Source organism: Pogoniulus pusillus, chromosome 28 (genome assembly GCF_015220805.1).
Source record: "Pogoniulus pusillus isolate bPogPus1 chromosome 28, bPogPus1.pri, whole genome shotgun sequence".
Taxonomy (NCBI): domain Eukaryota; kingdom Metazoa; phylum Chordata; class Aves; order Piciformes; family Lybiidae; genus Pogoniulus; species Pogoniulus pusillus.
In genome coordinates this window covers 8,194,525-8,222,447 of record NC_087291.1, presented here as the reverse complement: position 1 = coordinate 8,222,447, position 27,923 = coordinate 8,194,525, and the positions used below count along the sequence as shown (strand labels likewise).

At 40.5% G+C, this 27,923-nt stretch overlaps 2 protein-coding genes across 11 annotated transcripts; one reads left to right on the top strand and one right to left on the bottom strand.

Annotated features, from left to right (window-relative positions):
* Positions 1–22: 22 nt before the first annotated feature.
* On the bottom strand, positions 23–15,604 carry HNRNPA2B1 (heterogeneous nuclear ribonucleoprotein A2/B1). Of its 5 annotated transcripts, XR_010307522.1 has the most exons (12): positions 15,386–15,604; positions 10,971–11,081; positions 9,935–10,081; positions 8,467–8,677; positions 8,134–8,235; positions 7,964–8,044; positions 7,312–7,374; positions 6,745–6,864; positions 6,346–6,468; positions 5,353–5,435; positions 3,903–4,033; positions 23–3,061 (listed from the first exon to the last, which is right to left on the bottom strand). XR_010307522.1 is itself a non-coding variant. In XM_064167071.1 (11 exons), the coding sequence occupies exons 1-10, from the start codon at positions 15,413–15,415 to the stop codon at positions 5,374–5,376; spliced, it is 1,050 nt and encodes a 349-aa protein (XP_064023141.1). In that variant the 5' UTR covers positions 15,416–15,604; the 3' UTR covers positions 23–3,061; positions 5,353–5,373. The 5 variants fall into 5 exon arrangements, 4 of the variants coding, with proteins under 4 accessions (XP_064023141.1, XP_064023140.1, XP_064023142.1 ...); XM_064167071.1 differs by lacking the exon at positions 3,903–4,033; XM_064167070.1 differs by lacking the exons at positions 23–3,061; positions 3,903–4,033 and adding an exon at positions 4,714–5,198 and having other exon boundaries at positions 15,386–15,602.
* Positions 15,487–27,382, top strand: CBX3 (chromobox 3). 6 transcript variants are annotated; one of them, XM_064167075.1, is made up of 7 exons: positions 15,760–15,775; positions 17,469–17,519; positions 19,283–19,406; positions 21,244–21,386; positions 23,250–23,415; positions 24,765–24,859; positions 26,740–27,382. In XM_064167075.1, exons 3-7 carry the CDS (start codon positions 19,365–19,367, stop codon positions 26,864–26,866), a joined length of 573 nt encoding a protein of 190 aa, XP_064023145.1. In that variant the 5' UTR covers positions 15,760–15,775; positions 17,469–17,519; positions 19,283–19,364; the 3' UTR covers positions 26,867–27,382. The 6 variants fall into 6 exon arrangements, with proteins under 6 accessions (XP_064023148.1, XP_064023144.1, XP_064023147.1 ...); XM_064167078.1 differs by lacking the exons at positions 15,760–15,775; positions 19,283–19,406 and adding an exon at positions 15,487–15,505; XM_064167077.1 differs by lacking the exon at positions 19,283–19,406 and having other exon boundaries at positions 15,685–15,775.
* The last annotated feature ends 541 nt before the right edge of the window (positions 27,383–27,923 follow it).

Below are 27,923 nucleotides of genomic sequence, written 5' to 3'. Positions count from 1 at the left end.
AAGCAGGAAACAGACACCTAGAAACAGGTGAAAAACTGTTTATTAAATCAATCAAGTATGACACATACAACTGTGTGGAGTCTTATTACTGTAGAATACTTCAGAAAAGCACTGCAGCTTGGTACTTGCTACAGTTACTGGAACTCCAGTAAATGCAACATTTTCATACAAGAATGCCCCAAAATGGACCAAGAAAGAACAGACCACGTAAGAATCAGAGTAGTAGAGGGAGAGGATGGATCATGTGTTGGTGAGAGCTCCGAGAGGGTCACCACAACAATTTTCTACGATGTGCCCATAGTCACATTCATACAATGAAGCAGCACAGGACACACAAGCCAGCCTGTAAGCAACCCAAGTGCTGCTGACCTAGTATGTTCATAGCACTTCTCAGGCAAGTCACACAACCACTGAAACATTTTGTGTTGATAAATAAAACAGTTCTTGCTACATCAACTGGAATAACAACACAAGCTTCTGGTGTAGTGCAAATCGACACTAGCTGTAAAGCAAGAACACAACTGTTAAAAGGAACCGTGTGGTTTCTGATAAAACAGATCAATGTTACCCAGCAAAGCCCTTCCCTGTCACACTCATGCACATTCCTACCAGTATTGCTGCATGAATGAGAACCTGGCACCTCCCTTGGGAGGAAAAGAAAGTTACAGCATTACTACAGGATTTGACTGGCATCATGCACTCTTGCTCTGCAAACAAACCAAAATGCTAAAGCTGCAGGGAATGTCTGTTCCAGCATGTTCTCAGCAAATCCTTTCACACATATGGTCAAGCTGTCAAAATACTCTGCTGAAAGCTATTTCAAAACACCTTCCTATGTTTTGGGGGATTTTTCTTCCCCAGGAGTGATCTCATCCCCACATATACTCATCACAAACCTAAAAACATGTAATCTTCCACCCCACACATGACCACATTCAATTCCTAGCTTTAGAGTTTTTGTTACCCTAAATGCTTTCCAGCACCCAAAGCACAAATAATGTGAACAGAGTAGAACTGAACCTTCTTTGGAAGACAGAGAGCAGAGTGGTCAGGACCCCAGTAATGACCTCTTTTCACCACTTTCTAAAGTTTAATGTGCCCTTTTTCATTATTCCCCTCCCATACTGGTTACCACCAAATTGTCACATTCTTTCCTCAGTTTGCTACACAATGTTTGCAGGGAATGAGCTAGGCCTTGTACTGACATGACGTGGGTTGGACTCAATCTCCTTAGGTCCCCCCTTTCAACCCTTAACATCCTGTGATCCTGTGACCCTCGGTTCTCAGCGCACTGAAATGTTCTGACTTGCAACGTACTCCTTACTTTTAAAAAGTCTGTAGAGTAACATAAACCAAACTTCTTAGAAATTAGAAAAGTAGGACCACCAACTGACCAGACTGTTGCTTTTATTCAAACCTGCTAGCTTTCCATATCAGGCTGCCTCAAAACGTTGACTTCTCTCACTGAATTCATCAATGAACACTGTGATTGACACTGACTTCGATTCTTAAGACCATACCAAGAAAGAAAAAAAAAAAAAATCACAAGTTCAACAGTAAGACAAACAAAACTTACTGAAATGCTCCAAGCTTTCAAGACTTTAAATATCCATTAACTTGGTTTTTTTTGCATCTGCTGTCCCCTACACTCCCTTCCCCCACTGCTGGTACACTGGTAACGAAACATCCTCCTTCTGGGAAATATACTTAAATTTTAAACCTTGTACAAAGCCACTGAAAACATCATAAGCATCTCAAACACAAAAGAGTCGTTATTCCCCTTTGAAGTTTGTGGTGGTTTAACAACGTATGAATGTGGTCTTGGTGACTGTAAAAGAAAAACTTCATTGAATCAACTAAACCTAAGTTACGTGGAAGAAGGCAAATTCCTGATCATCTGGTCAACTGTTGGAAAGAAGAAAATAAAGCAATTTTGTGCATCCTCATTTTCTGCTTCCACTGCAGCTCACTGGTGACCTATGCAGGTTATTTCAGAGTGCAACTTCAAAAGCAGAAAAAAAGTTATATATAAACCCTTAAATATTTCTGAACTATATAAAGAAGGTTAAAGACATCACGATTCTGCTAAAATAAAGCATGTAAATTTCAAGTTTAAAAGAAACCATGTATGCAGGCAACAGGTTAAACAGTACAGACTGAAGGTAACTTTCCTCAATTACATTCCCAACTGAAGCTTTCCCAAACTTATTTGGTTTGATAGGTTTTGGGTTTGTTTGGTTTTTGTTTGTTGGTTTTTTAACCCCAGCAAGATGCAGCTATCAGTAACACAGTTCTAGTAGAACAGAACTCTACATTCCATTCAGTCTTTCTTGATGCTAAAAACTCTTTACAGATGAAAAGGCTGAAAAGCTATTGTCCTATCACATTTTGACAGTCTTAAGTGGTTAGTTTCATTAACAGGCAAGGAGAAATTTATAGTGATATAAAATGCAGCCAAAAAGCTATTTTAAAGCAATTGTGTCCAACAGCAATAAGATCAGCATTTTTAATTTGTAGCACTGTTTCTCCCAACAGGGAACAGATGCCTATGGTCAGATACAAGTTCTGTCAATATGCTTCACAAGTTGACTTTGTTTTAAATCCACCTTTAAATGGAATGTTTCCAATCATGAAAGGGTCTAAAAGCTGCACGTAAACATTATTTAATGTTAGACACACACTATGTTTTATTAAGCATTACACTAGAACTACTTTGGTATAAAAAATACTTTATTTTAAAGCTATGAAAGTTATAAAAATATGTAGTTAAATTTTCTACTCACAGAATGTTTGCTATTTTAACATTAGTGATTTGTTTCTCCTAAGAAATCTGTATTTTATTAGAAATGTTTACAAGACATTATTACTGTCATTTTAAAAAACCCAGCATTACAGGGAGCTGTACTAATTGTGATCTTTTATCAGTATTCATTTAACCTCTAATTTTTTTAATGAAGGCAGCAAAAAACAACTATTTTCTGATGATACAGAATTTCTTATTTCTTGAAGCGTTTCTGTGGTTGACCACTTCTTCATTAGTTACCTGCAGCATGGCACCTTCCTGCCAAAGAAAAAAAAAGTGTATCTGAAGATGTTTATCACATATGTCTAAACCAAATTACCAATAGGGGAACTTCAGACTTTTGTGTTTTCTTTTTTAAATTTTAAAAAAAAGGAAAGTATAAGCAGTTCACTGGTGTGTCTGTAACACAAAAGGAACAGGACTTATTAGCCGAGTCCACATTCTTCAATAAGCAGCCTTTTAATGGCTATGGAAGTTTGAAATTATGGCCTTTTTGGTTGCCATTTTTGGTTGGGTTTTGTTGTTTTATTTAAAAAAGAAATCTAACAGAATATGCCATCCTTACTCTGAGTAATGCATTACTTCACCAACTTTCATTCATTTGAGGTGCAAGCATTCAATGTAGTGAGAGTAAGGCTGGCTGAATTTGGCACTAAGGTTTACTAGCTGCAAGAACTATAAAAAATGGTGGAAACCTCAACATTCTAGCCAAATCAAATTTACATCATGACATTGTACACTCGTAAAATACCACCTGCAGTTTCATTTGAAGTTTTCACTTCCTCTCCTAAAGAACTGCTTATGCAGTTGTTAAAAGAATGGACGACATTCCTTCACAGAGGCAGATGTATTCTGTGGTGCAATTTTTTTCCTTACACGTAAACAGTCTACAGTTACTTGGGAACCTTCAGGATGAAATGTGTTATATAAAATAGGTTACAGTAGACAAGACACAACAACAGAGTTCATTTTCAACAGCACAGAACTAGCTTCACTGCATTACCTTGCAACCACCATAATGCATAGACTCCCAAGGAAAAAAAATGTTTGTAGGATGCAAAAATATAAAGTTGTATGATTTAATTAACTTGTGACCTACCATTTTAACTACCAACACCAGGGATGGAACCCTTGCAAAGCTTTACTAATGGACACTTGCAGGTCTCATTTGTTCAACTGTAGCAGTGTACAGTAGCAGCAGTCTATGCTTGTCCAGGGTTCAAATCATAGCTAGATTCCAGTAGGAAAAAAATACGTTAAGTAGCTGAAATTAACAAAAATGTGTTTGTAAAAAAATTTAATACAAGAAAACAGAATTCACAAATTTCTTTTCAATCGGCAATTGTTAACTCAATTCATTGCTATGTTAAACTACATAACGACAATCACTATACTGAAAGAATACTGTCATACAATATTAGTTTCTTGGTTTTGGAACATTAAGAAAGAAAAAAAGTAAATAAGATCTTACCTAAAGAAGTTTAACTGAAGCTTAGAACTACTTTGCTCTAGACCCTCAGCCTTCGTTGGCATCCTTATAAACTACTGTAGTTAAAGCTTGGCAGAATACAGCGCAGCTTTTTAAGACTGGCTGAACTTAGTGACGTTTTCAAGAGTTCTCTTGTACTAGACCTGTGTCCCTGGAAGAGTACCTCGCTGGGGATATTTCCTTTCCTTGCCATTGAAGAAGCAGCATCTAAAAGATCTAAAAAGGTGTTTCTCCTTGCAGAGATATCCCTTAAGTTATCTAGATACTTTAAACCTGGTAATTTACAGACAACATACTTTTTTCTGACCAGCATTTAATTTTACATAGACAACAATAGCTTTATGTTATTTGTGGGACCTTATACTACCCACTCCTTGCCTTATTTTACAATATTAAAAAAAAAATCTAAAATTACACAATATTTCCTTTAGAATTATTTTATTAAATCATAAATGTACAACAGCTTCTTAACTCTACACACGCACTTAAATTTTTAAAAGGAAAACGTTATGTCTTATTACACCATGATCCTGGCTAATAGCTTTTCAAAACTTTGAGAAAAATCTTAAAAAAGGTTTCACATGTCACCTGAAACTTACAAATTTAACATTATCAAAGGAATGCTTCTACACTTACAAAGACCACTAGAAAGAAACAACAATTAAAAAGCTAAGAAACTGTCTCAAAGGCATTTTTACAATCCTTCCTCCACAGTAAGGTAATGTTATTAAATAATCCAAATCCATTCACAAAATGGCTCTCTGCATCTGCTCTGGTGTCTTCTGCCATATCACTGCATATTTATGCATGACTGAGATAAGTGTTTCCTTAACATTGTTATTTCGATAACCTGAAGCTGTTCTGTTACCTCTGGGCTCTCATCCTCTCCTATTTATACAGTGAAGCCTGTTTCAACAGAAGTAAAGAGTAAAAAAATAGGTTATGAAATTATTCATCTAACCATTTTTTAAAGGAAAGATAATATGATCCTAAAAAGCTTTTAACTCCTGCAGCTACTCTCAAGAATCACTGCAATTTTAATACTTAAAAACATACTTACCCATAGCATGCTTGTAGAAACTCAGTAACGGCTCCTCCCTCCATAACCACCACTCCCTCCACTACCCCCTGGACCATAGTTTCCTGTGATTGTAGAAAAACAAACAACAATCAGTACATCAGTAGACTTAAAATTCTGTATGAAGATTAATATCCCCTTTGCTCCCAGAGACTGCATACAGAAAAGATTTTAACGTTTTGCTGCCTTCCTCTAAATAGCCTCCAAGAATTGTCACAAGAACTACAGGCTGAAGCCTTAGGAGATTTAAGTGTCACATGCAATTTGATACACTGTACTGTCTTGGGCCTCGAAGTGCTGCTAAGCCTTTTAAGAAAGAGCTTCATGTTTCAGTTTCCATCTCACAAGCTTTACATGTCATATTAAGTAACACAGGCAATAAAAAGCAGAGAGCATCAGAGAAAAGCGACACAATAAGAAGGATTGGGAGGGGAAGGAATTCATCAGGTTTAGTGGACATTAACTAGACTCTACAAACAGCCTGAGCTGACAGAAAACAACACATAACTTGGCTAACATGTTCACAGACTGGGAACTGCAAACATCTCACAATGTTCTGAAAGAATCTTTCAATAAATAGTAATTTTTCCTCAAGACAAGCTTTACAACAGTCTCAAGGTGAGAAACTGTAGCAGATGTGCAGAAAGGATGTGAGCATTGCAGTCCATCCATTACACAAGTTAATCCAATTTCTACACATCAATCTTAGACTCATACAATACTTCAAGTTGGAAGTAATCTTTAAAGGTCCAGCTCTGACATGAGCAGGAAACCATCCACTACAACGAGTTGCTCAAAGCTCCATCCAACTCAACCATGAACACTTTGTTTAATGGATGAGGCATCACCCTCACTGTAATGAATTTCTTCTTTGTACCTATCTTAGTCTACCTTCTTTTGGTTCCCTTCCACCTCCTCAAAAGACTAAAAGCCCACCCACTCTGACTCCAAGGCAAGTCAGGACATATACAATACCTCCACCATATGGTCCACCCATGTTCCTGCTGCCACCAAAATTTCCACTTTTCATTGGACCGTAATTTGAAGGTTGTTGGTTATAGTTTCCAAAGTCATTATAGTTTCCACTTCCATAATTGCCTGCATTATCAATACAGAAATAGAAGAATATCTAGGTGAGCTAGAACATGTACTATGAAACTATCTCATTATTAGAATTTGAAATGAAGTACAAAATCACACAAGTATTCCAGCATTGTATGTAAAACTGCTTTCCCAAACTATTTCCTACTATTTGGAAAGTAAAAGCTCCTTAGACAATGTTTTCACCCAGCACCCCTCCCCAGCCCTCCAAATGGCCAAGGATTTGTATTTATTTACAACTGAAATGCTCATCACTTCAAGCCAGTAGATTACCTCCTCCATAGTTGTCATAACCACCTCCATAGCCCCCACCCTGGTTGCCATATCCAGGTCCTCCTCCACCATATCCTCCTCTTCCACCTCCATAACCAGGACTTCCACCAAAGTTGCCACCTGTGACAATATAATTCTTTAAAAGAAGCTTTTCACTGGAAAAGGCAACCCAATTCTACAGAATCAGAGGATGTATCTGTTCTCTACAGATTAAGGGTAGAAATTTCTGCACTGTTGCCAAAAGCACATATTGATTCCCACCATCAAGGAACTGTGACCAAAACACACCAGCCAGACTGCCTATAAGCCTCAAGTAAAAAATGCTTAATTAAAATCCTGGGTTTCCAAGAGATTAGAAACACTGCTACTCTAAAGACAATTAAATGGCATGCTTATCCAACCACACAAATTGTAATATAAATGCTTACCATAAGGCAACAGTGACATGTGCATTTTAAAGACAATGGCTTTGGCAATTAATACAAAATTTATACAAATATTACGTACGTGTGAAAATGTTACTTTTCTGTCATTTAGAAACCATCATCATTAAAGTAGTAAACTAACCTCCAGGTCCTCCACCATATCCATTATACCCATCACCAAATCCACGGCCACTTCCATATCCATCTGTTGGAGAAAGAGAAAACAAAACAAAACAACAATCAAGTATTTCATCTGAAGCAAACTGAATTCTCAAACCACTGTAGCCTTAAGGACCAAATAAGCAAATTGTAGAAATTACCAATTAAGCACACATACACTTAAATTTAGAAAAGCCTATGTGAAATAACACATCCAATCATTGCTTTCAATTGCCTTGCATTTGTAAGGCAACACTGTTCTAATTTCAGACATAGCCCTTCCACTGCAGAAGTCAGGCAAGTGCCACACAGAATCACAAAGAAGTCACTGAGTTCCTTCATTTTTCAGTAAAGTACAAAACCCAACCAACCAAAACAAACCCACACCCTCATCAGCCCAACTTCATTTTAGTGAATATCCACATAATCAATTCATGCACTACAGAAGAGGTTTTCAAGTTATTCTTTCTCTCAAAATTCTGTAACTGCTGGAGCTGCACTTAAAATTGAACAGCATAACCTTATAGGTTACCCAGAACCAGGAAGACACTGTAAATAAGGGTGGGGAGGAAAAATATACACAAAAAACGCCCAAACCCACCACTAACCAAAGGCCATAAACAAGCCTTTCTTACCAGCTCCTCCTCTGAAATTGCTGCCAGGTCCTGGACCAAAGTTGCCACCACCTCCACGTGCATCACCAAAACCGAAGTTCCCTGTAACAGCATACCATTTATAAACATTGAGATCATGAAAAGTGAATATAAAACCCAATCACAAACCACTACCAGTTACTAGTACTTACCTCCTCTCCCACTCCTAGAATTCTGAACTTCCTGCATTTCCTGCCTAGAGAGAGCTTTCCTCACTTCTGCATTATGGCCGTTGATGGTGTGATACTTCTGCACTGTAATGTTGTAAGATACCATCAGTGTGTTAACTACTGATTTAGCAACAAATAAAAGAGTATCTGGCTTCCCAAAATTAAGTAATTTTCCAAATTAACCCCTAGATATTCCTTCTATCATTAAAAATACCCAAAACACTAGAATATCACATGATTTTTAAGCAAAGAAACCAGTACTTATTTAAAATACAATCCCCCACAATTCACCAGAAGGAAACAAAGCTCACTTACATACAATTTTATCCACAGGATCATGGTCATCAAATGTAACAAACCCAAATCCTCTCTTTTTACCAGACTGTCTGTCAGTAATGATTTCAATAGTGTCAATTTTTCCATATTCCTCAAAGTAGTCACGAAGGTGGTGCTCTTCAGTATCCTCTTTAATACCGCCAACAAATAGTTTTTTCACAGTAACATGAGCACCAGGTTTTCCAGATTCCTGTCAAAAGAATCCTTTTAATGACCACAAAGAAAATAATTTCACAAATCATTGCCAGGATTTCAGAAATGGAATACTAAGATTTTCAAGCAGTGAGGCAGCCCTCTTACAATGCATGTCCCTGCAACCTTGCTTGAAGCGCCTTCTAGGAGAGAAGTAACATGGGGCAATGATTTGGAGGTATTTCCTCCCCTCTTTATATCAATATCTTAAAAGCACTGAAAAAGATAGACAGAAATGCTATAAAATCTAAACATGTTTAGACAGAACATCAAGATCAACTGTTTCAAAGAGCTCCAAAGTATTTAAGAACTTAAACTGTAAAAAGAAAAACTGGCTTCCTGTTTCCCCAACAGCAGTGAAACCCACATCCACCACGTCAACCACAAAGGTTCCTTTTCAAACTCAGCAAACCCACAGCTGTGCATTTTAAACCCTTTGCAAAAAAGACAACTCCTCACATTCATGTGTTATTTTTACACTTTCAGCATCACAACCAAACTGCCGCACTCGATAAGAAATTACTTATTCCTGCGTTCCGCAGAGAATAGGAAGAAACTAGCACAGATAAGAAGGCTACCAGTGGTTAAAATTTCTATTTCCCTTGACGTCTGCAAGAGTTCAGTAAATTTTAGTTCATCAGTTCAAATGCATTAAATATCTGTGTCCAAATTGAAACTGATAAATCCTCCCAGAGCTCTCACAATGTGGTAAGCAGAAGACACCTGAAATTTGCACTTTTTCCTTCATTATCTCTGTGCCACAGCAACCTGGCTGAAAATTTTACAGGTGCCCTGTATTCCTCTGCATACAATTAACTGGCACATTGAAGTTCACAAAGAAGTACATCTGGGCAGCCCTAAGATGATTTTGTACATCATCACTGGAAAAGAGTTTCTTTTCTGTATTCTCTCATTTTAGCCACTTCAGTTTTACATGTTTCAGAAATATCTGAGTCAGAAGATATTGGTATTTATTAATTTGAGGTTTAGCAACAGTAAATGCTTCATGGAACAGTCTGCATAATTAGAGGTGTTCCAATATGTTTCCACCAACAATACTGTTGAGATTTCAGTTGTGTCCCTTGCACGATTCTTCTGCAATTCACCAACTCAATGTAATGATACACATTTATATAATAGTGTCATCTTAACAGATCGAAAGTGTGGGAGATCATGCCCCAACTACAAGCTTAACTGTCTAAAACGAGATCCTTCTTAAGGCATAAAAACTACTTGCTTTGAAAGGCATACTTACTTCTCTGGCCACAGCTCTTTTAGGCTCAACCACCCTTCCATCAATTGTGTGAGGTCTTGCAGCCATAGCTGCATCAACTTCAGCCATGGAGGAGAACGTTACAAAACCAAACCCTCTTGATCTCTTGCTTGCAGGATCCCTCATTACCTAAAAACAATAAACGCATTTAAACCATTTATACCTGGTTTGTGTTAAGCTAAACACTAACACTTAAAAGAATGCATCTTCCTTGATTTCAAAACACAATTCTGCAGAAGTGGCAGGCCATACTGATTAGGTATGTGAAAAGCACCTGTTTGGTATTAAAGATATTTAAAGCACTGTTATCCCCCAGGACTCTAGCAGCATTTTTGAGCTGCAGGTACATTAGTGACACATGGCAACATTTACACTTTAAATTAAAAAAAAACACTTTTGTTTTTTTTAAGACTTTCTGAAGATCACAATTGAAATTCATGTTAAAAAATATGTATTCACTGCTCCCAAAAGAAATTCAGTGCAAGAGAGAGAAGTAGCTCTGAAGGTATTTAAGACATACAGACAAGATGCTTATAGACATGGGTTAGAGGCAAACTTGGCAGCATGAGGTTTGCACTTATCTACAATCTTAGGGGCCTTCTGCAACCTAAATGATTCTATGAAAATGTTAACACAGAAAAACATCCTTTTCCAGCTTTATTAAGACTGCTTACCATGATAACAACGTCCTGCCAAATTTTATCAATCACAAATGTATAATAGCACTTTGTGTAACCACTCCTCCCTAATGCTCTTCAGCAGGTTATGCCCAAGTCAAACTGCTGAAATCAGTGACTAGGTATAATCCAGGAGATTTTATAGGAAATAGATTGTGAATGCTCCTAACTCTTACCAGTATCATTTGCAAGGGCAAGTCTGTGCATAGCTTCAACAGACTGTAGACTTAAGGGAAGTTAATATTCCATCTGTTCATTAAGCTATCCAGAAACCCAACTCCCCACTTTCACAATTTCTAAACGTTCTATGCCATTGTTGCATACTGGTATGCCAAACTTACCACACAGTCTGTAAGCTTTCCCCATTGCTCATAGTAGCTCCTCAAGCTCTCCTCTGTTGTTTCAAAGCTCAAGCCGCCAATAAAGAGTTTGCGGAACTGCTCCTTTTCCCTCTACCAAAGGAAAGATGACCACATTAATACAGTAACAGCATCCTCACTGCATCAGTGTCACTAGATGCAAAGAGTCTCCCAAGTGTCAAAAACTTTCAGCAAGGCATGTTTAAAAATGAGGTTTGGCTCTTTGAACTTTCTCCCACTGCTGAAGAAAGTAAATAATGCATGCAATTCTATGGGTCCACTTTTACTGCAGTTTTTTTAATAATGTGCTTCTTCCCATCTCTCCTTCCAAATAGTAAGAATAAGGGACCACATTTAAAAGATTTCTAGAACAGTATTCTCAAAGATCTTTAGGGGATATTAAAAAAAAAAAAACAAAAAACAAAAAAACACTAAACAAATCAAAAGTACTCATTACAGATAACATTAATCCACTCACAATCTCATCCTATTCCAAATGGCTCGAATTGCTGTACATGAACGCTATCTTGCTGTTTACCCAAAGCAATAAAAGTAAGATACTAATTACAGCTAAAGAAGAAGCATCTGTAAAATTAATCTGGAATTAGCAGTAAACCTATCCATGCTCAACAGGCAGTTATCAAAACTAAGTGGGTTCCCTTTAAAATAAAAGCAAATAGTATTTATTCCCATACATATTTCCTAATATTATTATGCTTTCAGTGAGACTTTGTTCTATTATCTTTCAGAGAATTTATCATGGCAATTGTTCAGCAGAAATGTCTGCTGTAATTACATGTACATCATTAAAAATTCTAAGGCACACAATAAAGCATATTTATTATTCTGTATGTGATACTATACCAAAGGTAAAAGGACAACCTTCCAACCTCTACTGTTAAAAAGTATTTCCATACTGATTTGTTATACTAATTAGATATCATGGTTTTAATTCTCTACACACCACAGCATCACTAAATCATGAGTTTTGCAACTTCATGTCAAACAGCAATAATTAGAATATTCCACAATTGATATTTACGGGGCAAAAATATAAGTCACAAATGAAACAATGAACAAAACACTTTCCAAGTGTATGAATTCTTAGAAACTGTAGTTTACCATGTACTGTTACGCAGAACATGCTGTACTCAGACAAACGTCCAGGCAGGACATGGCAATAATGAAATTAACTACCAGTTCTTCAAATTAAAAATGCGAAAATACTGTAAACTCGTTCCACTAATAAATAAATATACACACACACACGGGGGCTCTGAATGTAGAGACACTACTTGTTTTAAATGTTTTAAGAAGCTGCGGCTAGTCTACAATTAACCTACCACCACGGTCCGGAGAGCTTTGACCATCTGAAATTTATGCTGAAGATGTAAATTGTACGCTAAAAACTATCACTCCAGTCTCTCAAAATCTTGATGTAAATCCTCATTTGGTAATAACACCACACACAACCCATTCTCGCTAACGCCCACAATATAAAAGCTGATAAAAAATTATCACTCAAGATTTTTACAGTACACTCTATGGCAGGTACACAGTGCAAGAGAAAATCCATCAACTGCAGAAGAATCTTCATTAGTGCTTATTTTAAGCAGTCCCTCATAGGCTTAAAGCAACACTTCAAAGGACTGCAAAATGCAGGGCCTTTGCTAGAAAAAACATCATAACAGCAAGGAAATATATTCCACAAAACAACAGTGTGTGCACAAAAACACTCCAAGACAATCGTAGACAATCTTAACTCCGGAGCTGAGTAATAAAACCAGTAAACAGAGACAAGCAAGTGGGATCTCTGAACTATGCGTACACCTGCTACTCCGTCTAGGCCTGCTAAAGACGAAGCTGACTTTTTACTGAACTAGAAACAGATTGCTTGCTCGCTCCCTTTCCGCCCCGGCCCAAGCACCCAGTTAGCTCCTCCACGTTCCGCAGGGCTTTGCAATCCAACAGCCTGGTTCTGCCCTTCCCCCACTGCCTGAAGTGCGTGAAGCAGCGACCGTGCCGGCTCCGCCATGTGGCGGACAGCAGGAAAACGGAGCCCCTGAAGCTAGAAGGGGAAAATGGCGCCCAGAAGCAGCCGCCGCCTCCAGGGACAGCGACGCGGCGGGAAGGAAGAAATTCTGGATGCACCGAGCCCAGATAGAAGCACACCGAAAAAAAAACATCCCCATAAACTAGCACAAAACCATCATCCGGGGTTCTACAAGCTGAACAGAAGCCAAATCCTGCAAGCTGCATCTAGCATGCGCTAACACAGACGGTACAAAAAAGAGACTGTAATCGCACTTCTCCGCCCACATAAGATACTAGACACTGCAGCTGCCATGCCCCTCGTAGTCCTTACTACCCCTTCCACCTTAGTCGCTTTCTTGTCCTCGGAGCGATCCTCACAACCTCATGCACAGCAGAATCTCGGTGCCGCCATTTTACCCCCCCTCCCTCTCCGCCACCGCCATTACCAGCAGCACCAGCCCGGCCGGTCAGCACCTCGCAGGGCAAAGGCGATTCCCCAGACCACACACACTGACTGACCTCCATAGCTATATGCTCCCCTCCTCCAGCACCACTTAAAGGCGTCTCGGCTAACGGGCACGGCAAGGGATTTAAGAACTCGCCAATCTGCCATGAACGGCTACCGCAGCTTCCGCCTCTTCTCCCGGCTGCACGCTAGCCTCAACTGTCGCTTCTAGAACCTTCCTTCCCGCTAACGCCTCCTCTGCATAAAGACACCCAGCCCCCCAACCCGGGCCACACCGACCAGGAGCTACCAGCGGCACCCAGACCTACACCGAGAAGAGATCGTTACCCGGTCTTAACGCCCAGACCCAGAAAAAAACCCACTCCGTACGCATAACCAAATATGCCGCCCTCCTTGAAACAAACGCTTAATCTTCCCCTTTCACGTACCATATTCTTCATGGTTTAAGTGTTCCTTCTTGAGAGTACCGTACGCTTGGTCAGTAATGGCTGCCTTAACTGTTACGTAATTTGAAATTCAGCTCCGCGTAGTGCTAGCGCCCTCCTTCTCCAGCCCAGACTCGCTTCCGAGGTTTTAAGTTTGCTCTTTTTTAAAAAAAAAGCTTGAATCTGGACCTTAAATGTCTTCAAAGGGGCAGCAGATCTGTATAACGCCCCTATGTCTTTTTATCACGTAATAAAAACTCATCAACTCCGTTAGTAATGGCTGTCTCCGAAATGAGCCGAAGGAGCTGTCGTCGTCTAGCTTATCCGCTTCGACAGTCCCCGGAAAAAGCCGAAATGCGACTGGAAGCCCATTCGACTCCCTTCGGCAATTTCCGGAATTTGCCGAAGCAGACAGGAGTGACGCTCATGCCCTGTTCGGCAATTTCCGGAGAAAAAGACGCAGTAGTCCTCCACTATCAGGTCGTTCGGCAATTCCCGACAACGGAAGAGACTCGCAATACGTGCCCGAGCGGTGCCGAAACGCCCCGATCACGACTGGCACGGTGCCGCTTTTTCTCCGGAAATTGCCGAACGGCCCCGAAAGCTCCAAACTCAATTCAAGTGGTTACAATTGGCCGATGGCGGCCTTGTATCGCCATCCCTCTCCCGGCTATTGCCATCTCCGCTGCCACCCATGGTACCGACTGGGAACGGGCGGGAGCCAAGTAAAGTCAACTCCCGAAGTCTCCACCGTCCCCTTCCCTCCCCGCCCGAGCAGGAGGAAGTGGTAACTACCCAGATTTTGGCGCCAGCGCCAGCACATCGCGGTGGCCGGGAATCAGCAAAAAGAGACAGACTTCCTCGCAGCCTGCTCCCCTTTAATTACTACCGACATCGGGCCGTCCGTTATTGCACTCTATTCTTCATTCCTTCCCTCGATCCCTTTTTTCTCTTCATCAGACCTGCACGCACCGCGACAAAGGGTGAGTGCTGCCGCCCCGCGCCGCAGGGAAATGGCGCTGCAACCGTTCCTTTCTTTCCGCCCCCTCTTTTCCCCCCATCCCAGCTCCCGAGGAAAGCCAAGGCCGATCAATGCTCGTCACACGGAGCAAACCTTCTGCTGCTGAATCCGATACATTTTACCGCTAATAAATGACTTTAAAGTTCCTCCCCCGCCCCCAGCACCCTCGCTAACGACTAGGCCTGCCCGCCGCAACGTGGGAAATGGCCGCTCTCCAAGTGGCCCCCTCAGACACACCGCAACAAGCTCCAAACGCACGCCGGCGCTCCCTGCCCACCCTCCCCACTCCCAGGGCTTGTCAAGGCCGCCCCTCCCGCACCAACTGAAGGCCTCGCTCTGCTGCGGGCAGCGTCCGCTCAGGCCCAATGCGCCCTCATGGCGGCGGCCATCATGGCGGCCGCAATTACTGGGTGCCGTGGGCCCGTTCCCCTGCCCGCCGCCCTCGACTCACCCAGTCGCTTTCTCTGTCGCCGCGAGGCATCTTCCTTCTTTTGGACGCCTGACGCGGTCCTGCACTAGCCCCTCGTTGGAGAGACGTCTTGGCCCCCCTCCTGTACTGGCGGCGACGACGGTAGGAGACTGCAGCTCGCGCGTAGGCGGCGTCGTGTGCTCTGCCCCGTCAGCCGCCGGCGCGCAGTGCTCGGCCAGCCCAGCCCCGCCAGCCGCCGTGCACGCCCTGCCCTGCGCCGCGCTGCCGCTCCCCACCCCCTCCCTCTCTGCCTCCCTTCCCCCACCCCCCGCCTCAACCCCCCTCAGATGTCGCTGTTGCCGCCGCTGCTCAGTGCGCACAGGGCGAGAGCAAGGAGGAGACGGGAGACCCGAGCGGCTGGACACCATTGAAGTCTGTATCCTTCTCTCTTTCTCCTTCTTTCTCTCGTTCCATCCGTCTCCTTTCCTTCTTTCCCCTGCCCCGACTCCCCTCTGCTTCCCGCTGCGCAAGCCTTGCTTGCGGGCCGTTGCGGGGAGATATAGGGCGCAACCTGCCCGCTTCCTTCCCTCCCAAAACCCTGTCAATACGCCGCTGCTTCTTTGGCGGTGGGGGGTAACGGGCGGAGCAGGGCTGGCCGGGGGTCGCGGCCTCGGCGCTGGCACGGCGCCTCCCGGCCTCCGCCACAGGGAGGGAGGCCTTAGAGCGAGCGGGCTTTACTGCGGGGGAGAAGGGTTGCGCTGGGGGGCGGGGGCAGAGACAGCGACAGCAGCACCCGCGCGGCGGTGGCGGACACGCTCGGGAGACAAAGCCAGCCCGCCACCGCCGAGGGGCGGCCTACACGGTCGGGCGTCTCCGCTCCCCGGCATGTGTGGGGCCCGGGGAAAACGTGGCGGGGTGGGGGAGGCGGCGTGGAAGGGGCCCTGGCGACGGGAGCGCGGTGTACGGAGCCTCCCGGGCAGCGGCTGCTGCCCGGTGCGGCAGCGGTGGACCCTCTCCCCGGCCCTCGTTGTGGGGCGGCGGGCAGGCCCTGTGCCGCCCGGGCTAGTCCCGTTAGTTCGCACGGTGCGTCCCCGTCGGCCTCACGTGCGCCCACCACAGGCCCGAGGCGCAGCCTTCCCAAGCAGGCCTCCGTAGGGCCGCCTTTATTTTCTGCTGGGGTGGCACGGGGGGTTTGTTACTGTTGTTGCTGCTGTTTATTTTTCCCTTTTTCTGCTTTTCAAACGGGGACAAGACAAGCACCTCTGCACCGGGGCCCTAGCCCCAGCCCCCCTCCCTCCACCTCACCTACCCCACCGCCTATGGGACTGCCCAAATCTGCCTCCCGCGTCCGGGAGGAATCCGGCGGGATTGCAGAGTCCGGGAGGTTTTCTGGCTTTGAATGACTTTTATATTTTGCCTTGCCCAGACATATGGGGAATTCTAACAGTTGTGTAGTTTGCAGTGGGGCGAGGACAATACATGCTTAAGGAGGTTGCGAGTAAGAGAAATTACAAGGAAAAGGGGATGGATTGTGTTCAGCATCATTTACATAGGTTAAGAATGTCCTGTACAGTTTAGCTGAATTAATATTGATCTAGGACCTTAACTCTTTCAAACTTGGGAATCGGAAGGCAACGTTAGAGTTGCACCTTATAAGAAATATTCACTGTTTATAAGTATTTAATACGATGTAAGATTATGGGTGACTCATTGTTACACTGCAGATTATGTAGCTGCTGCCCAACAGATTTGCAGTTAATATGCCTAGGTGTATCTCAATTGCCAGAATCTGACCTCTTGTTCTACTGGGATTAAGGAAAAAAGCATCCCTGATGGTCCTCCCCCTTTTCCCTAGAAACATCTCTATGCCTTAGAAGGCTTTGGGAAAAAACTTTTTTCAACCCTGCTATACCACTTTCAGTATTGTTTATCTTGGCTAGCGTATCAGTGTGTTACTGGGTTATGCCAGACAAAGTAGTAGCCTACTTTTTGTTCTGGATTTAATCCGTATTAGAAATGTTATATGCAGTGAATACATGGGGGTTGGAACAAGGACCATGCTTGTATTGGGATGCCTTTCTTTGAGTAATGTAAACTTCCTTTTAATTGTCATGCATTTTTCTAGTAAAAGCTCTGCAAGTCTGCAATAAAAATGGCCTCCAATAAAACTGCATTGGTAAGTTCATGCACACCTAAAGTATATAAGGATTTAATCAACATATTTTTCTTCAAACTTATAACTTGGCATCTCCATTTAAAAGATACATCCACATCTCCCCTCCCCAGCATTATTCTGACCAGAATTTCAGGTCCAGAAAGTAAGGCTACTAGAAAGGACATTGGCTTTAATAAATTTGCCATTTCTAAAAAGAGACTTGTTGGGAAAAAAATAATTAAAGGACTCTGTGCAATTTCACCTGTTCTGCAGTACAAAACACTAAGGATTTTTTTAGCTTCCTTTCGGCACACTATGTAGTTCATCATATATGTGAAAAATCAAATCATGTCTTCGTTTAATTGCTCCCAGTGTGTTTGGGGAAAACTAATTGCCTAAGAAAAGGCAATTTTTACAGATGAAAAATAGCATTTTGGGAAAATGACATGGCATAGTTAAGATGCCTTTTGAAATTATTTTAAATAACAGTTTCTTTGAATTTCATAGGAGCAAAGAGTATCAGATGTCAACCCCTCCTGGACCATTATAATGATGCATTCATGGATCTCAAGTCCTGTAAAGCTTTGCTTGACATTAAAATACGGACTTCTGAGGGCAGTTGGTTGCTGGTTATCAATCAGCTAATAATGATACCTAGTTTGTGAAGTTAAAAATTTTAGTGTGAGATGCATCTAAGATTGAGCTGGGGAAGTAAGCAAAAATACTCATGTAGAAGTTGAAATTTGGAAAGCAGAACAATTGACTTACCATGCACACAAAAGTTCTGTTCTTGAATTTACTGAAACGATTACTGGTTGACACAGGTCAAGAGAAATCCAAAGCTTACATTAATTCTTGACTTAGAAGTGCATTGGAGTGCTTCCTCTGTATTGTGTGATGACAAGACTTCACCAAGGTGAATGCCTGAACTTTCTCTTAATAATTGATTGCTCATTTTTCCCTAATTTGAAGAAAAGAATGAATTAGCTTGGATAAGGGGGCCTTCAGGGAGAGAAGAATCTGTGAATGCAGTATTGTAATCTTTTGATGTTGTTGAAAATGTTGCTGCACAGGTCAGAAAATCAGTTATGGTTCCCATGGGAACCATAACTAATTCTGCTTCATTGTGTATTTGCATGCAAAAGCTAAATGCATTAAGAGATAGGGTAGCTCTGGAACTGTAATTCCAGTTTTGTTACCTCTCGTATGTTAAAATCCTTCACCGAAGTGTCACATCAGTGTTCTAGTCTTGTTCTTCAAAGAAAGTGGCTATCCACAGGTCTGCACGGGCCATATATGACTTCTAAATGCAGGAAGGGAATCAAGCTGTAGATCAGCATTTAATGGTCCCGCACCCAATTTGCAGCTTACAATATGCAACCCCAGAGACGTAAACTTTAGGAATCTAGTGGACATCTAGCGCCCTTTAATTTCAGTCAGGTACCACGTTCACGTGTGGGCAAAGATTAAGGCAGGCTTTTATAATTTCAGAATGTATAGGCTTCTAACATGTTCAGTATTTCTGCAGGTTCTGCAATCAACTGTTAATAGGTTGGAAGGGCTCCAGAGCCTGGAAAGGAGTGCTGATGTGCACAAGACCTTATTAAATGCCTAATATTTAAAACCAACATATTTTGAACTTTGTTATTTTTTTACTTCAAGAGAAAAACACAGATTCCCATTACATTAATTTTCTGCTGTGGAAGATCATGTAGATATTTAAGTCTTAGAAAGTTCATTAAAAAGTTGCTTTGATACAGACATCCAATACGTTTGTCTTTAAGTGACAAGAATTAGTGAAGCCGAAAGAGTACCAGGAAGCAGTCTTCCATTGAATCAAAGAATTTTAGTCCAACGGAGAAACAGATGGAGATGTTCCCCACTTGTAGCCTGCTTGCCTCATCACCAGTAATTATGATTGTTATTACTATGGTACAGTGAGTCTGTGTCTTCTTTTCCTCTGCTTCTGTTTTTATTTTCTTTGTCTCCACCTGTTTCTCTTTTTCACACTTCCATTTCTTGAAAGAAGATACCTTCATAGAAGCATTGGACATATTCATGTTTTTATTTTCCTTCAGTTTCAATCTTTGTTTTTCCTCTGGAGGCAAAAAAAGCCAGTGTGCTTAAGCTTACATTTTTTGGACATGAATGCTGTGGTCAAAATACACCTGGAGTATGCAGGCAGTTAAAATCTGATTGGAAATATGTGCTCTGTTTTAGATAATCTCTCTTCTATGCTTCTGAATCAAAACAAATATGATATCTATAAAGAAACTTGCTGTTTGAAAGAGAGACTGGAAACTTCTCCTTGTTCGCAATTTCAGTTTATGTGTTGCTAAACAGTAAAGCTGTTTTGGGGAAAGAGGGGAGAATATGAATATTAAGGAGCACAAATACAGGGCTTTGGAAAGATAGAACTGGATTAAAATCTTCACTTTCCAAAAAGAAAAGTTTTCCTTGTGTCTGACCTTAATTTTACATTTCACATCGAGACAAAATTCTACAAAGTCTAAAACTTTTACACTTAGAAAATTGTTTTGCAGTGTTTTCAATCTCATTTACATTAATTTTAGGGAGGACAAGAGAAAGGCCATTGAGCAAATAGAGGTGCTTTGTGATTTTTGCTTGTTTGTTTTCTGGTTTATAGGAAGTGCATTAGTGAGGAGTTAGTTCTGTCTGATTTGATTTGGGATGTTGTATGACTAGGTGTTTTAGAAGTTTAATACTGCTTTCATTAGCTTATGGCTGCCACTTTAACAGTTTATAAGGTGTAGTCCAAAATGGCAAGCAAACTGCTTTTGCTCTGCTAGTGCTCCAGAAGTGCAGTGCAACAACATGATAGGCTTATTCCAACATTTTTAAGATTACAAATGAGGATATTCCAAAATGTGTCCTTCTATTACTATATAATTGTGCCTTATTAAACTGGGAATGCCTTGAGGATGATGTGGATGTAATATTTATTTTAAGAACTGAGAGAATATTATTTGAGGTATCAAATGTCAACTTGAAATGCTTACAAAGATTTTAAAGTTAGCAAAATGTTGTTTATGTGTTAAGTGCTGTACTTAAGTGTAGCTGTCCTAAATTTCTGCACCTTTGTGACCTCTGTTTGGATGTGAGTTACATTGGTGCATGGCTAAGAATGAGAAGGGACTGTAGTAATGGAATGTTCCTAGCATGCATCTTGTTCAGTAGATATGGGTTGTTGTTGAGTATTTTGTCTGTCATAGCAATACATCATAAACTTTGCTCTCATCAGCTTTTTTGTTGTTGTTGGCAAAGGTAGTAACCACCATTTTTTGAGTACCACCCCTCTTCTATTTTACGCATTTTCACAGTTCCCTTATCACTTTTCTTTACTTCTGCCTTATGCTGTTTCTTGCCCTCTGCCTTTTCACAGGCATAGAGTTAAGTTTTAGAAGCTTCATGAATTTTTGAGCATGTAGCACTGATAATTAAATTTGTAAGGGAAGTAGAGGCGTTGAGTGTATGGACAAAAATATTTCACCTAAAAAAAGTGGCGTTAGGTATCTCATTAAGCAACTGAAAAAGCCCAAGACATTGACATGTCTTGCTCAGGTTACCTGACCACATGCCCTAATGTAAAAGGAGTCTGAGCTTCTGGCTTTAGTGTGAATAAATACATGATTCTTTGCTGTTACTAAGCAAAGTTGGATTTGGCCAGTGAAGTAACTGTGTAAAACAAAAGAATGAATAATGTCATTCTGAATTTCTTTTGTAGCACAAAATGGGAAAGAAACAGAATGGCAAAGGTAAAAAAGTTGAAGAGGCAGAGCCTGAAGAGTTTGTTGTGGAGAAAGTCCTGGACAGACGTGTTGTAAATGGAAAGGTGGAATACTACTTGAAGTGGAAAGGATTTACAGAGTAAGGCATTACCCTTTTTTTTTTTTCTTTTTTTTTTTTTCCTTTTTTCCTTTTTTTTTATTTTTTTGATAGACTGGTGCATACTAACCATTTATTTGAAATGACTGTGCAGAGAGGGAATTTGATTGTAGGGATGTGTTTTAAAGAACCTCAAGGGAAAGACAGAGAAAATGGCCTGAAGTTGTGCTGGGGAAGGTTTAGATTGGATATTAGAGGAAAACTCTTCACTGGAAGAGTTATTGAACACTGATATAGGTCTTCTAGGGAGGTGATTGAATCCCCATCCCTGGAGGTGTTAAAAAGGCTTGTAGATGTGGTACTGAGGGACATGGTTTAGTACCAGACTTGGCAGAGTTAGGGAATGGTTGGACTGGATGATCTTAAAAGTCTTACCGAAACAATTGTATGATGCCCACACTCAAGTGGGGCAGTAAAGTATGAACATAAAACAGAAGATAGGCAGCTTAGCATTTGTGCTTACAAACTATTCCAAGGCTTTCATTAAGTGCTTGGTGATTGTTCTTTTACCACTGTCCTTTGATTTAACTTGTGTCAGTATTGTACCAAGGTCAGATAATCTGACACTTGTTAGGTGTGTGCTGGAATGAGTCTTACTTCCAAGTAAGAGATTTGCAAGGATTTAAAATGTAGGCATCTCTGAAACAGTGAATTTGAAGAAGACAGTTTGTTCATTACTCACTTTTCTGAAGTGCTCTTAAATTTGATGATTCTGCATGCAGAGTTCTGTGGCATGGTTGCCATTATTAGGTATACCCCAAAAGGTTTCTTTTCAGTCTGTTTTCTAGGACTTAAGAAAGTACAAGAAAACCTTGCAGTGAACTTAAGAAGCTGATAAAGAAGGCACATAGTTGTCCCCACTCCCTCCCCATCCCCTTCATCCCTCTTCTCCCACTCCTCTCCCTTCCTCCCACCCTCCCTTCCTTCCTTCCTCTCTCTCTCTCAACACTTTCTGGCAGACTACTAGCTGAAAAAAGGTGATGCACCTAGCATATGAAAATAAGTGATGGCATTGCAACATTCTGTGTTCTAGCACCTGAAATTTGTGTAGTGATAAGTGCATAAAAGTAAAATGCAATGCATTTAGTATTTGAGGATCTGATTTGAAGTTAGAAAAATATTTTTCTTAGTTACTGAAAATAATTTGTAGGCACCATGCTTGTGCAGTAGCACTCTGGCAGTATGTGTGCATGAGGACTTCTGATGAAGTACTTAGTGTAGGGAGCATTCATGGCCTTGTTAAAATTTTAATTAACAAAATGCACACTGATTGGAACATCTGCAGTAACCATCTCTGGACATGAAACCTTTGTTCCTCCTGTAGTCACTTGAAGGAGGATGATAGTTCTAGGTATACTTGCAGACAGCTTTTGAGGGTGTTCCTTATATAGAAGCTCAGACATAAATACTTAGGCTGTAGGTAGTGAGCTTTATGCACATTCTGTTCTCTGTAAGCCTTAGTGTTTATGTAATGTAGTTTGTTTGCATGGACAGCCTTCAGAGGAACCAGGGAAGGGAGTCAGTTTATATGGACCGGTAGGTTTTGCTAGAGTGGGCATCACTCTTTTTAACTCCTGTGATCTCACCCAGATAATGGGAGTTAATAGAGCTGCTTACTCTGTGTCTCCAGTTTAAGAACGCTGATCTTCAGCAGTAGAGCATATTTCTTAGAGTCAGTAAATGCAGTACATGAAAGTTACTAAAGATGGCAAGATAAGCATCCTTAAATTTAAGAAACCTGCCTTACATAATGAGAAAAAGATTAACTTGCTTAAGGTGAGCCATGTGGCTAGTTTTACGTTTTTCTTCTTTTCCTAGTTTTACATAAATGTGTGTATGTTTCAGTGCTGACAACACATGGGAACCTGAAGAAAACTTAGATTGTCCAGAGTTAATCGAAGCTTTTCTGAACTCTCAGAAAGCTGGTAAAGAAAAAACAGATGGTGCCAAAAGAAAAGCTTTGTCAGATAGCGAATCTGATGATAGTAAATCAAAGAAAAAGCGTGATTCTGTAAGTATATGTTCATGTGCTAAGCTTTGTTTTTCCTGCATCTCTTCCCTACCTTTCCATCCCTGTCCCCCTCAAAATCCTGTTATGACTTTGAGAATGAGACCAAACACAGGTTTAAAACTGTAAAAAAGACACAGCCTTGAAAAGAATAATAATTCATGGTGGTAAATGAGACTAGGTGGGTAAAAGGCGATTGATAGATATGAGTAAAAGCTCTTGCATTGTCCCATGATTCCTACTGAATAATTGAAAGCAAGACAGGTTAAGAGCTATTTATGAACAATACTAAGTAGCCACTTTGTATTAGAGTGAAAGGTTCATGATGGAGCAAAGACATTCTGGTTTATCTTGCATATTTAGGATATGACTTTAAATAGGAGAGTGGCAAGATGGCAAAATACGAAGATGAGGCAGTTAACGTAGATTAGCACCAGACGTGGTGGTGGAGAGGGAACAGAAAGGGAGATTTAAGAAAGCCTACCCTTCCAGGTTTCTCGTACAATCTAAAGGAACAAAAGACATGACAAATTTTAGTGCTGATAAGTACAAAACAACACTTAGTGTAATTACATGCTCAATAGTTCACTTTCCTGTGTAAGCTTTCAGAGTAGCCATTTGAAATGCAACTGGTCGGCAGTGTCACTGGTTTACTGAAGACAACTGTTGGATGTGTGGTTATTGTAAAAATGTTGGAAGGCATCAGAAGGAATAGTTGATGATACAAAGAGTATTTTAGTCTCTGTATGAAGTCAGTTGTGTGTTGTCATCTGGTCCAGTAGCGGCCACTGTCTCAAAATGGTTATTGTGAATCTGGAGGAACTAATACAGGAATTAGTTGTGACATTCCTTACTACTAGTGCAATCTCAGTGAGACGAGAAGAGCTAAGGTATTCTTCAAGGGTGCAGTTTCATGGTTGGCTTAAGCCAACCCAAACCTGTTGTTTTGCTGAAAATGGTGTGTTTTTCCCACTTCTAGGAGTACGTTTTTGCTTTGCCTATTTTGTTTCTTTTACTGGCCATGCTTTTTTGTTTACCTATTACCAAGATTTTTCAGATCACTTGTTTCATCTATTGAGTTTTCAGAAGTAAATGCTAGAAAACATGGATGTAAAATTTGTTCATTGTGACTTCACATCTAAATGACTTGACCTGAAGTTCAATCATGAAAAAAATAAAATTAATGCCATCTTCAGACAATTATATCTAATGATAGCTTGTTTAATTATGTAAGGCTATATATTTTGTTCTGATGTGCATGTGTATATACACAGTAATGCATATATGTAGCTTTAATATCAAAACTGAGTTTTATCCTAACCTAGGTAACGATCTTCTCGCTTACTCAACAGGTTGATAAACCAAGAGGGTTTGCAAGGGGTCTTGATCCTGAGAGAATAATTGGGGCTACAGATAGCAGTGGGGAGCTTATGTTCCTCATGAAATGGTAAGTCTTAAATTCATAGTTTTTGTCCATGTCAAGGATGGGCAGGCTGTTGCAATTAAGCTAATGAGACAACTTCGTTTCAAGAGTCAGATAGAAAGGGCCTGGAGTCTGCTTGTTAATCTTGTATTCTTAAAAATCAAGGCTTCTGTAGTCAGTACTTAATCCCTCTTCCGTTTATATTGGTTCAGTTTTACAGAAGAAGAAGTTTGAAAGATAAATTCTGATAAAATACAGAAAAAATATCATTGCTATGGAAGAGATGGATCTTAGTAGTGCTATTGCTGAGTGAGGGGCAGGCAGAAATCACAGAATTAACCAGGTTGGAAAAGACATAGGATCTTCAAGTCCAGCTTGTCACCTAACCCTTCTAATTAACTAAACCATGGCACTGAGTGCTTCATCCAGCCTCCTTTTAAACACCTCCAGGGATGGTGACTCCACCACCTCCCTGGGCAGCCCATTCTAATGCCAATCACTCTTGCGGTGAAGAATTTCTTCCTAATGTCCAGCCCAAACCTGCCCTGGCACAGTTTGAGACTCTGTCCTCTTGTTCTGTCACTGGGTGTCTGGGAGAAGAGACCAACTCCCACCTGGCTACAATCTCTTGATGTCAAGTCTACACCTGCCCTGGTTAGTTTGAGACTCTATCAAATTGCTTTACATGTTCCAGTGTGCAGAAGCCAATTGCTGGATAGCCAGCCATTTAACCAACCGTAGTGCCTGCTGCAACCAAGTGGAAATGGATGCAGCTACTTAGAAGGAGATAAGGTTGAAATGAAGAGCAAACAGTATGAAGGATAGGTTTATCATTATGACCTAGTAACACAGAGAAAATTATGGGGTTAGTTTGCATTGTTGGGAGGGTAGGTGGAGACAAGCTTTGTAAGCTACAGTAGAAGCTTACAAAATGAGTAGGAGCTTACAGAAGGAGAAGTAGGATAAAATTAGTACTTTTTTTTTCCAGTCTTGAAAATAGAAGAAATTAAATTAACATTTGCTGGGGGTGAAGTTTCTTGCAGTTGTGACATGAGAAGAGCGATAGCTTTCCACAGACTTTGTTAGGGGCATTCTTATCTGGAGATAAACTGAGTGTTCTCCAGAAAAATGATTTGTCAAGTGATATGCCTGGACTATTATAGGTCAGTGCTTTGGAACATTGTCTCACTCGTGCCTTTTCAAGTTTTCCATATATTTTACGACAATCTTAGAAGAGTTGCAAAATACAGATTGTGACTGATTGAATTTCCATTGTGATAATTGGCAAAATGAATCACAAATGAAATGTACAAAAAAGGTGCTGCTTTTGTTACTTATTGCAGTGGATTGGTTTTTCATAATTGATTTTAGGCAACAAACGTAGATATGAATATGTATGCACAAAACTGGCTTGTAAAGGCAATGTGCACTTCAAAATGGAATCTGAAGCATGTCAGACTGGAAAATTTATTACCCTGAGGCAGCATCACGAGTAGTGGTACAAAATTCAGCAAGCTAATTGCATAAACAATAAGATAATTTTGATGTAAATACCATCTCGTAAGACTGCTGATAATGACATTTTTTAAGTCTCACCTTGAAGCTTTGATTATGCTTTAAAAGACGAAATTACTTCTTTCATTGCATACTGCAATAAGTAGCTGTGTAAATGGCTCCTTTTGAATAGCATTTTCCTTTCAAATGGGACCAAGCAGAAGGCAGTTAGATGCAGCTATGAAACCTTGCCATTAGCGTGGAAATCCTTGGTAGCTATAGTGAAATGCGTACTGAAAACTGATTTCTAGCTGCCATTCATTTCAGGGCTTACTGACCTATTAAGAGCTGCTAAATATACTGAATTAATAGTTATGCATTTTCTTTTATCCTATTTTCTTCTACAACAGGAAAGATTCTGATGAGGCAGATCTGGTGCTGGCCAAAGAAGCTAATGTGAAGTGTCCTCAGATCGTAATCGCTTTTTATGAAGAGCGACTAACTTGGCACTCGTGCCCAGAAGATGAAGCACAATAATTGTTTGTGTTGATGGTTTTTTTTTATATATATGAATATTAAAACCTGAAATTCGATTTATTAGCAATGTGAGAAGCATATGTTCTAATGAATCAAATTTGATATTTTTTTGAAGTAGTATGTTTTGCATCAACAGCAAGTAAATAAAAGCTTTCTGCAGTTTGTTTCCTTTATCACATTTGATACTACTACTTCCTCCATATTAGGTAAAAGCTTTTATAAAACATTCATAAACTTCTGTAGTTACTACAAAATCATAATGAATGTCTTAACAAACTCACAGATGTTTTTTTTTTGTCTTCTGTACTATTGATGTGCATGTATCTTCTTTACTCAAACCTAGCTCTTTAAACCTGTAGAATCATTCTTTTTAGTATTTGGGATCACTTGGTCTTCTTGAGACCAAGTGAAAACTAACTTTGTAGTAATTTGAATGTTATCAGACTGTATATTGTTTACTTTATTGTAAATACTGGTGAACAGTGGTCAATAAAATAGTTTTATATACTTCCTTTATACTGACAGGCTGTGACTCTCTTGAAACAGTGTATTTCTTGAGCTTTTGGTATGTTAAGCTCTCTCTTTATAATTAAGTTGGGGGTTTTGAGGTGGATTAATTTACCCTACTGTTACTCTGTAATCACAGTATCAGATAAATGCTATGCTTTGTTTTTTTCAGTGAACTATGTGTGACAAGTTTTTGTTTATTAGCCAGGAAGAGCCTGTGAAATTCATGTGCTTTGCAAGGTACTTGTTTAAATCACAGATAGCAACCATACTGCCTAGGTGTGGCAGTCACAAGGCCAAGTTGCCTCTGCAGAGGTACAAGGAAATACTTGACATGTGGACAGTATCAGCCTTTGCTTTCATTTCAGATATTAATACAAGGCTACAGTGCAACTAGCAGTGATTATCATGGAATTACTACTTCTATTGCTCTATCTTTACAGTGAAACATGTTAATGAATATATTAAGTTATATACTTTAACCAAAAGATCTTGTAATCAGCTGCTTGGGGAATGCCTTCAGATGGGCAGAGGTAAGGGGTGGGGAACT